Consider the following 10818-nt stretch of genomic DNA (forward strand, 5'->3'; position numbering starts at 1 on the left):
GTCATGCTGCCTACTTTCTATTTTTCCTTTAAAATGAAAATGTATGGATGGTTTGACTCACCAGCTCGCAAGAGTACTGACCCCGTTTTATGGGGATATAGATGACGAGTAGACGCAGCGCGATGCGACGGCGCACAGCAGGAGCGTTGAGACCCACACTTTGCAGCAAATTCTGGCTTCTTCTGGTTTTGGGGTTTGAGGGGTTGTACCTCTCCTTTTTGTGAGACTGTCCCTTTTTGTACCCAGTCTCATTTTTGTATCATTGTAACTATTGTGAAAATGAAGAATATTTTACTTGTCTACTGTGATTTGGTTTTCTCACTGTGGCTCGCTCAGACTTGTGGCCTTTGCTTTACCCCTGTTTCCCTCCTTTACTTCCGCTAGTTGTTTTTCACTCTGTATATCCTTCAAAAAAAAAATTTTTGCTCAAAAACCAAGGGTTTTTACAAGGTCGGGGTTTGGGGCGTCATAGAGATTGGTATCAGAGTTGCAGTTTATAAGTGTGGTCCAAGACTTCTGCGTGCAACGTCCATCGTACTGTAAGTATGTTCTGAATTATTACTTTCATTTGTTTCTTAATGATTTCTGTTGTATTTAGTTTTGCATGCTTGATTAGTGATATAAATTGTTAGATGCCTGCTGATTCGAGAAATGAGGGAATGCTCGGAGCTCTTATTGACTTAATTCGAGGCACAGAGGCCCTCGATCAAGCAGTTCAGCGGATAGTGCGGAGTGCCCGGATACTTGCACATCCGGCACCTCCTTGTGGGAGATGTGACCAGTATCACGCAGGATAGATTTTTCCTCGTGCCTTGAGCATATGCTCCTACTGTGGCTTTAGGGGGCATATTGAGATCGAGTGTCAGCGTAAGTTGGGCGACGAACTCGTAATGGGTAACGCTGAGACCGAAGAGAATGAGGCTCCTGAGGGCGGTCAGGCACAGTCAACAGTTGACCCAGTGGGAGATGCACCGGTTGCACCAGGTTCTCCCGAGTACACGCTAGCTTCTTACTCACGCTCTGTTTCTCCCGAGTACATGCCAGCTTCACCTCCATGGTCTCAGGCAGTGAGTCCTCATGAGTACACACCTGCTTCTCCTCCTTGTCCGATGCAGAGACGATGCGAAAATCGAAACACCTACCACAACTACTACACTCATAGGCAGCGGTGATTGTGTTTGTTCATATGTGAACATGTGTGGTTGGAACACTGAGTCAATGTTCATTTTGTAGACTTGCTTTGTTTTTGCTTTTGTTGCGGAGGTTTATGTATGGTAACCTTGTTGTAGAAGGGTAATTTTGGCTTTTACTGAATATTGTATGCATCTGCTTCTTAAAGTAATGAAGTTATGCTTTGACTTGTCTCATCGCTTACACGTATTTTCTTTTTGCACAAGATGGCTTGGAGTGAGCGTTGCGATCGTATCATGGACACCATGAGCAACCTGGCCGAGGTTAAGGGCAGGCAAGCTAAGGCCATGCGCGCTATGGGAGAGAACATGCGGACCTCTCAGGAGCGAGAGACTCCGGTTCCTACTCCCTCTCCAGTTCCAGCGACAGCCGTGCCTTATAAGCAGTTCATGGCTATGAACCCTCCGTCATTTGATGGGAAGTCTACACCCGAGGCAACCGAGGACTGGATACGGGAGATCGAGCGGATCTTTCATGTGTTGCAGGTTAGTGATGACAGAAAAGTGGACTTTGGCTCATATCGGCTCCGGAAGGATGTCGATAGGTGGTGGGCAACCACCTGGAATGTCAAGTATGGAGGCGGAGCAGTTACGTGGGAGCAGTTCGTAGAGGTCTTCTATGCGGCCTATTTTCCGACCAACAAGCGCAGCCGGAAGATGCAGGAGTTCCTCGATCTTCAGCAGGGGAACTCTATTTTGGCAGACTACATCACAAAGTTCAGGAGCCTGGAGCGCTTCTGCCCTCATGTCTACGTGACCGAGAAGGAACGGGCGATGAAGTTCGCTCGTAGATTGAAGTTAGCCCTACGCCTGAGAGTGTTCACGCGTGCTCCCTCGACTCTAGAGGAAGCCCTGGAGACGGCTACACTTCTGGAGCAGGAATGGACCGAATCCCAGAAGACCCCGCAGTCCAAAGGAAACCAGCAGCAAGGCCAAAAGAGTTGGCCTAAGAAGCGTTCGTTTCAGCCGAATTTGGGTGGAAAGAAGTCCGCCCCGCCAGCAAAGAGGAACTGCAACAACAACAACCGACAGCGACAAAATCGTCAGCCCCAGCAGCAGCAGAGACAGGTGGTGGCAACATCGGGTTGCCCAAAATGTCGGATGGATCATCCTGGCCGACCGTGTCCACGGGACCTCGGAGGATGCATCTACTGTGGCAAGATGGGCCACTACATCAAGAATTGTCGGAAGAAGCTGTCCGATGATCTAAGGAGGAACATGCCAGGAACGTCGCAGCCAGCACCTCAGCGGCAGTCGCAGCAGCAACAGTTGTACCCGCCGCAGCAATCTTCCCAGCAGAAGACGGGTAACCAGAGGACAGTGGCAGGGCATGCTTACAGCCACTATCGAGCAAGTGACCAAGGGAGAGTTGGTCCAAGGTACTATTCCAGTCGCTGATCATGCAACTTTTACCTTGTTTGACTGTGGTGCTTCGCATTCTTTCATAGCTTCAAGATTTGCTAGTTCTTTTCCTATGTCTGTTGTGTTATTAAATTATCCTTTGGAAGTTCGTACACCGACTGGTGATCAGTCTTTATGTACTTTGTACATTCCGAGCGTAGAGGTGTCTATGGCAAGTCAAAACTTGTCAGCTGACTTGATCCTTCTAGATATGACGGAGTTTGATGTCATTCTAGGCATGGATTGGTTATTTGAGTATCATGCTCAAGTTCTGTGCAGAGAAGGCAAGGTGGTTTTGTACCCTCCTGATCGTCCTGTTTTGGAGATCAGCCTTGCTCGACCTATTCAAGACAGTCGTATGATTTCATCGTTTAAAGTTCAGAAATATCTGCGGAATGGGGGTATTGCTTTCTTGGTCAGTATCGCCCCAGTTGAATTGGTGTTAACCCCTATCGAGGATCTTGAAGTAGTTTGGGAGTTCCCCAATGTGTTTCCTAAGGAACTGCCTGAATTACCTCTGAAGCGTGAGATCGAGTTTTGTATTGAGTTGTTACCTGGAACGACTCCGATCTCAAAGGCACCGTATCGTATGGCTCCGACAGAACTCGAAGAACTGAAGCGTCAATTGGGAGAGTTGATGGAGCAAGGGTTTATCAGAAACAGTGCATCACCATGGGGTGCACCTGTTCTGTTCGTGAAGAAGAAAGACGGATCCCTGAGGTTGTGCATTGACTACATAATGCTCAACCAAGCGACAATTAAGAATAAGTATCCATTGCCGAGAATAGAAGATCTCTTTGATGAGTTGCAGAGAGCAAAGATATTCTCGAAGATCGACCTCAGATCGGGTTATCATCAACTCCGGATCAGAGAAGAAGATGTCTCGAAGACGACTTTTCGAACTAGGTACGGGTTGTACGAGTTCGTTGTGATGCCTTTTGGGCTCACAAATGCACCAGCAGCATTCATGGATTTGATGAATCGTATTTTCCGTCCATTTGTGGATACGTTCGTGATCGTATTCATCGATGACATTTTGATCTACTTAGAGACCCCTGAGCAGCATCGAGAGCATCTGCGTATTATGTTGGGAGTACTTCGGGAAAACAGATTGTTCGCCAAGTTCTTCAAGTGCGAGTTTTGGCTTCGACGAGTTATGTTTTTGGGTCATGTGATATCCAGTGATAGTGTGTCAGTTGATCCAGCAAAGGTCGAAGCAGTGTTGGACTGGAAGCAGCCTCAGTCTGTCACCGATATTAGCAGTTTTCTCGGGTTAGCTGGTTACTACCGACATTTTATACAGGACTTCTCCAGGATTGCGCTTCCTTTGACTAAGCTTCTGCGTAAGGGAGTCAAGTTCGAATGGACTGACTCTTGCGAAGAGACTTTCCAGATCCTGAAGACGAAGCTGACTACCTATCCGGTGTTAGCTTTACCTTCTAGCAGAGGCAGTTTTGTGATGTACACCGACGCCTCGGGTATAGGATTGGGATGCGTGCTCATGCAGCACAGTCGTGTTATTGCGTATGCTTCACGGCAGCTGAAGATTCACGAGAGAAATTACCCGACTCATGACTTGGAGTTAGCAGCTATGGTGTTTGCCTTGAAGTCATGGCGACACTATTTGTACGGAGATACATTCGAGGTCTTTTCTGACCACAAGAGTCTCAAGTATTTATTTTCCCAGAAGGAATTGAATATAAGACAGCGTCGTTGGCTCGAGCTTATCAAGGACTATGAGTTTACGTTGTCTTACCACCCTGGTAAGGCGAACGTCGTTGCAGATGTGCTTAGTCGCAAATCGAGCAGTGTTCTGGCTAGTCTTGTGTGGAGCCAGAAATTGATCGAAGATTTCGTGGCTTGGAAGCCATTCGCGATTGGAGGCGGAACCATCAGATTGTCTGGGTTGGCCATTCGATCAGAGTTCTTGCCTAAGGTTATCGAGGCGCAGAAGCGAAACGCTCAATATCAGAAGTTTGTGGGCCGAGCTTGTGAAGAGGGCTCAGTCTTTTGTGTTGATGACGGCGGTTGTATCCGCATGAAGGATCGACTTTGGGTGCTGAATGACCCTGAGTTGAGGAAGGAGATTCTTGATGAGACACATCTGTCGAAGTACACCGTCCATCCTGGTGGTACTAAGATGTTTAAGGACCTTCAGCGAAAGTATTGGTGGAACAGGATAAAGCATGAAGTAGCAGCATATGTATCGAGGTGTTTGACTTGTCAGCAAATCAAGATCGAGCACCAACGTCCCGGTGGTTCCATGCAAAGGATCGAGATTCCTCAGTGAAAATAGGAAGATATCATGATGGATTTCGTTGTAGGTTTACCGCGAACCAGGCGAAAGCATGATGCGATATGGGTGATTGTGGACAGACTCACCAAGTCTGCTCACTTCTTACCTATCCGGATCAGTCAGCCGCTTGAGAGCTTAGCAGACTTGTATATCCGAGAGATTGTACGGTTACATGGTGTACCTACGTCTATCATTTCGGATCGTGATCCCAGATTCACGTCGCGACTGTGGGGACAGTTGCAGTCAGCTTTGGGAATGAAACTGAAGTTCAGTACCGCTTTTCACCCTCAGACTGATGGCCAGTCGGAGAGGACGATTCAGACGCTAAAAGATATGTTGCGGGCTTGTATGCTCGACTGAAAAGGTGATTGGGATTCACACTTATGTTTGGTCGAGTTTGCCTACAACAATAGTTATCACGCTAGTATCGGTATGGCTCCGTACGAGGCTTTATACGGGAGACCTTGCCGATCACCGTCATATTGGGACGATATCAGCGATCGATCCAGTGAGTCACCGATTGTTCTTCAGCACTACACTCAGCAAGTGCAGAAGATTCAAGAGCGTCTAAAGGCAGCCTAGGACAGACAGAAGAGTTACGCCAATAAGAGGCGGCGAGAACTTCAGTTTGATGTTGACGACATGGTTTTCGTGAAAGTATCACCGACGAAGAGCGTCTTTCATTTCGGAAAGAAAGGAAAGTTGAGTCCTAGATACGTTGGGCCGTTCAGGATCCTTGAAAGGATTGGTGGAGCAGCCTATCGGATTGAGCTACCGCAGCAGTATGCTCAAATTCATAATGTTTTTCACGTGTCGATGCTGAGGAAGTACATTCCGAACCCATTGCACGTCATCCGATACGAAGATGTCGAAGTACAAGAGGACTTAATGGTGACCAAAAGACCTGTTGAGATTGTCGATCGTCGTGATCAAGTTCTGCGGTGGCAACACCATGGCATCGAAGAATGCACATGGGAGCCAGAGGCCAGTATGAAAGAGAAATACCCTGACCTTTTTGTGGCCTAGCATTCGTGATTTCGCGCACGAAATCTCTTTTTAGGAGGGAAGGATGTAAGCTCCACTGTTTTTCTGAAGAATTTTAAATGATATATTTCTATTTGTTGCGAAATTCTTGTTTCGGCACGAGCCTTGCTCATAAATCTGGCAAATTATCGCCTTCTGAGGTTCTGAATCGCGTAGATTTTCTCTACGAGGCGATTCGGGGCAAACCGCGATGAATCAAACCTCAATACTTGTAGATTATACTTATACAATATTCATTTGGGTTCGCTCTGAATTTGGAGCCTAAACGAGAGAAATATCTCATTATTACACGGATTTTGGCAAAAAGGGTATATTGGTAATTATGAGTCATACCGAGGCCCAATTTCGTTGAAATTGGAAAATTAAAAATACCTTATTAAAAATTTAAACCTTAATTCATGAAATGTAATTTAAAAAATTTAGTTTTTTAAATTAGTTTAAACATGTCTATTTAAAATAACCATTGAATCGGATTTTTATAAAAGTAAATGTAAAAATCAATAAAACCTTGAAGTGGGTTTTCAAATTCTTTTTTTTATAAGGGTTGGTTTTGGCATTTATAAAACATTGGCATGGGCTCCACCACAGCCCATGTCATCTTGAGGATTTATAAAAAAAAAATTTACTTTTACAAAAAAACTCTTTTCAAAAGAGGATTTTGAAAAGTAAGCAAAACTCAAGTTTTGGGGCCTTAAAGAGGCAATTTGAAAAGTAAGTGGGCATAGGCCCACGATTTTTTTGAAAGGGCTGGGGGTAGCCCCTAACCCCATTTAATGCTATTTCAAAAAAAAAGAGTTTAAAAATTTGGAGAAAACGTGGATGGCTTTGCTTTTGAGAGGGGTTGGCTTTGAAAAGTCAAAGCCAACCACTCCCCTTGAATCAAGGGGAGTGGTTGGGGGCCAGCCCTTGAACCCCTTGACCACTTTTTGACCCTTTGCTGGAATTAGGGAGGGGTTGGAGGAGGGCTCTCCATCTCCCCTCCTTCACTCCTCACCCTACATCCCCCTTCCTCCCCTTTTGAAGTGAAGAAGAGAGGAGAGAGAGGGTCGACACCCTCTCTCCTCCTCCTCTCTTCCCCAGCTCCACTCTCTTCCACTTGGTGTGGCACAGCCCCAGCTGAGGGACCACAGCCCCTCCTCCTTCAACTCCACCTCAGCCCCATCAAGGTGAGATTTCCAAACCCCTCCCATGTACATTTCATTTTTTTTCTTGGAATGCTTTTGGTTTAAGCCATGGTCACCAAACCCAATGGCTGGAACATGAGCCAAGGAGTTTTTGTGGTGGACTAGGTCCACAGAGAATTCTTTTCCCATCTAAGTCATTGTTTCAACTGGCAACGTCTCTCGTAAACGTTTTTGCCTTGTGGGGTTTCGTTTCTCGTTTTTCCGAGTTATTGGAGACACTCCCGCTAAAATGAGTGTATCTCCCTAGATACATGTCATATCGGGGTGTTCTTAGGCATTTCAGAAAGCACACACAGTGCCCTAAAACTTTCTAGTTGGAAACTTTGTGTGGTTCGGCTTAAAGAGCTGTTGAAAACCCACATATCTGTCCGACCATTTTTCCCGTCAGCAATCCAGAAACGGCTTGAGTGATGCCTGGTTTTCCGGCGATATTTTCCAAACCATTAATTAGATTTCGGATATCTTGGTTGCTGTAGAAAGCATATGAAACCCTCTATGAGTTTCGTGTTTGGCGTTTTGGCCGAAGCAGCCTATAGACTGCCAGAAAATGGCAGTCTTTCGGCTGCATTTTTCTGATATATATATATATATATATATATATATATATATATATATATATATATATATATATATATATATATATATATATATATATATATATATATATATATATATATATATAAGTATATATATCTTGGGGGTTCGCGTTGCGTGGGAAGGGCCGCAGCCCTGGTCCGAACCCCTACGAGACTCGGACCAAGGGGCTGCATAGCTCCTTCTTTCCCTTAACTTGGGTTGCCTAGACGCAGCACAGGACTGGGTGCCCTTGGCACTCGGGTTTTTGCCTTGGCGCACCCACTTGGTGGTGGCGCCGGCCAACGTTTGGCCTGGTCTGGACCCACTGTAGGGTTAGACCAGGAGCCACAGACCTTAGGTCTGTGGCTGGCCGTCAGACCGTGGCTTTGCACGGTCTGGATCTGCATAGTCCAGACCATGCAGGCTAGCCAGCACTAACCTACAGGGTGACAACACCTTTGGCGCACCCTTGGGTGCGGGTGCAGCCTGGCCTGGACTCCTCTAGGAGACCAACCGAGGGCATGGGCTCAGCACACGCCCAGTGTGCTGCCCTGCTCCTTTTTGGGTTCGGTAGGGACTGGTCCCATAGGGCCCAGACCCCGCCCCCTTGTTGGCCCACCTAGCCGGGTGTTTTGGGCTAGCCACACCCCACGCGGGTGTGGGCTTAGCCCAGCGCCCTGGTCTGAACCCCCTGGGTTCAGACCAGGGGCCCTCCCGTTAACCTAGCTGGGTCTGATCTTTGTTGGACCAGACCTACAGGGTGGACTAGGCCCAGCCCTTTTGGGCCTAGCATCGTCGGAGCCACTGCGGGGCTCCCTTGTTGTTTCGCCGGGTGCGGGAGCACCCGGGTGAGCTCGGTACCTGCGTGACCAGTGCCGCAGCCCAGCAGCACTTGGTCTGCACGCAGGGTGCAGACCAAGATGGTCGTGGGCCCCGTAGCCCGTCAGTGGCAGGCCCCCCCATAGGCCTTGCCTCTTTTGGCCCTTGGCGCCAAGACCAGCGCCGAGCGCTGAGGCAATCGGTAGCTTCACTACCTTTGGGCAGCCGTGAGCTGGACCCAGGCTCCTGTTCGAAGTTGCTAGCAGATTTAGTGCGGGTGCCCGTGTCACCCATGAAGTTCCCGCGAAGGTCCGATGGCGGCACCCGTTTCTCTCATTGCCGCCAAGCGAAACTAGTTGTTAAGGGGATAGTGTTCATTGTCGTGGTGGTCGCATGCTTCGCAAGCTCACACCCCACTGACTACCTTGGCAGCAAGGTGTTTGCGTCGTGACTTATGTCACGGTACACGTTTGCGTGTACTTCACTTGTTCTCTTCAGACGCTTGCAACGTTTGGGCTTTGTGCCCCGGTTGCACGGGCAGAGGACGACTATACTCTGATAGTGGCGATGTGTTTTCCATTCGGATGGAATTGTTTTGACCTCGCTCTCGACACGCTTGGGTGTCGATTTTTGCGAGGTATTTACGCCGATGGCCTCGCTACGTGGGTTTTGGCCGCAGTGTGAGGGTTGAAATACGCGTATTGGGAAAATACGTATTTCAAGCCCTGATCGCTCCTCGCTCATGCAATGAGCATCACATATGTATTTTGAGCCTTGTGTTGCTCAGTTTTGGTAGTTGTGGCACTTTACCAGTTCATTGGCGTATCGTTGCTCACAGCACGATACTTGTGTGAGATTGAAGTTTTGTGGGTTTTTTCATGTTTCGCACGTGCACGTTGGCACATCCTGCCATATATGTCACTGGGTTTTGGTTGTCAAACTTGCATTTGATTGGCTCACATTCGTATATCGATGGATATACGTAGCACTAGTGGCGTGCTTTACACTTGACATGACATACACTTGGAAAGAACTAAACACACTATAGGGTTCGACACTTTTGAACTGTTGAGGTTTTGAGACTCGGTTGAAGTCTACGGGCAATGGCCCTGGTTCGTGAGAATGTGCTCACATGTTCGTGTCACCCTAGGCATAAAATAAAATGGTATATTATCGCCCTCACAGGCGGTGTGCTCGTGGTGGCCGTGTGAGGCCGAGCACGTGAATGGGCAGGCCAAGTCCTCGTTTGCGTACCCCGCGGGGACCACGAGGCACGACTACCTCGAGAGGAGGTATGACTTGAAGTGTGAGCCTAAATAAGATAAACCTGTCGCGCCCCATTCACAATTTGGTCACCCAGGGAGAGGGTGAATGGTACAACCCCGAGTGACGTGTCATTACTACGACTTGTTCCTTTGAGGAGCCGGTGTGCCCTCTGTCCTCCAGTCACTCGGACTTAGGGAGGTTAAGGTTGCCCTCTACAGGGACCTTTGCTACTGCAGTAGCACGGATTGCAATCCTTTACCCCTGCGAAAGGTTTCTCCTGGCTGCGTGTCGCCCACAGGTGGTTTTCTCGTCCTGTAGCATCCCCGGTTACCACATTAGAAATTGAATAACAGACGCCGGGTGCATGTCTCACAGAACTCGAGGGTTTTCCTTCGCGTACCCGAAGGAGGTAAAAAGATGAACATAAAGACTAACCAAATAGACTGACTTCTGTAGTTGTTACTCTAGAGCAGTACACACTTTCGTTTAGTTGCTACCCTCTGATGGTTGGTTCCTACCCTGTTACTTTAGCTGCTACTATCTGTTGTTCAGTTTCTGTTTTGTTACTTTAGTAGCTGCACTGTTACTTTCTTGTAGTTATACAGTCTTGTGGCACATGCACCTACCTGACACGCACTTGTACATTTGTTTCAAATGCTTCTAACTGTTCCATTATGATGGTTGTAGTCTGGTATTTAGCATACTTGTGTCATGCTGCCTACTTTCTGTTTTTCCTTTAAAATGAAAATGTATGGATGGTTTGACTCACCAGCTCGCAAGAGTACTGACCCCGTTTTATGGGGATACAGGTGACGAGTAGACGCAGCGCGATGCGACGGCGCACAGCAGGAGCCTTGAGACCCACACTTTGCAGCAGATTCTGGCTTCTTCTGGTTTTGGGGTTTGAGGGGTTATACCTCTACTTTTTGTGAGACTGTCCCTTTTTGTACCCAGTCTCATTTTTGTATCATTGTAACTATAGAGGAAATGAAGAATATTTTACTTGTCTACTGTGATTTGGTTTTCTCACTGTGGCTCGCTC

General features: G+C 47.6%; 1 protein-coding gene across 1 annotated transcript; it reads left to right on the top strand.

Annotated features, from left to right (window-relative positions):
* Positions 1-1580: 1580 nt before the first annotated feature.
* Positions 1581-2140, top strand: LOC149816793 (uncharacterized). The gene is made up of 2 exons (XM_089986964.1): positions 1581-1977; positions 2070-2140. The coding sequence occupies exons 1-2, from the start codon at positions 1581-1583 to the stop codon at positions 2138-2140; spliced, it is 468 nt and encodes a 155-aa protein (XP_089843090.1).
* The last annotated feature ends 8678 nt before the right edge of the window (positions 2141-10818 follow it).

This window comes from Nuphar pumila, chromosome 14 (genome assembly GCF_984573655.1).
Source record: "Nuphar pumila chromosome 14, dmNupPumi1.hap1.1, whole genome shotgun sequence".
Taxonomy (NCBI): Eukaryota; Viridiplantae; Streptophyta; class Magnoliopsida; order Nymphaeales; family Nymphaeaceae; genus Nuphar; species Nuphar pumila.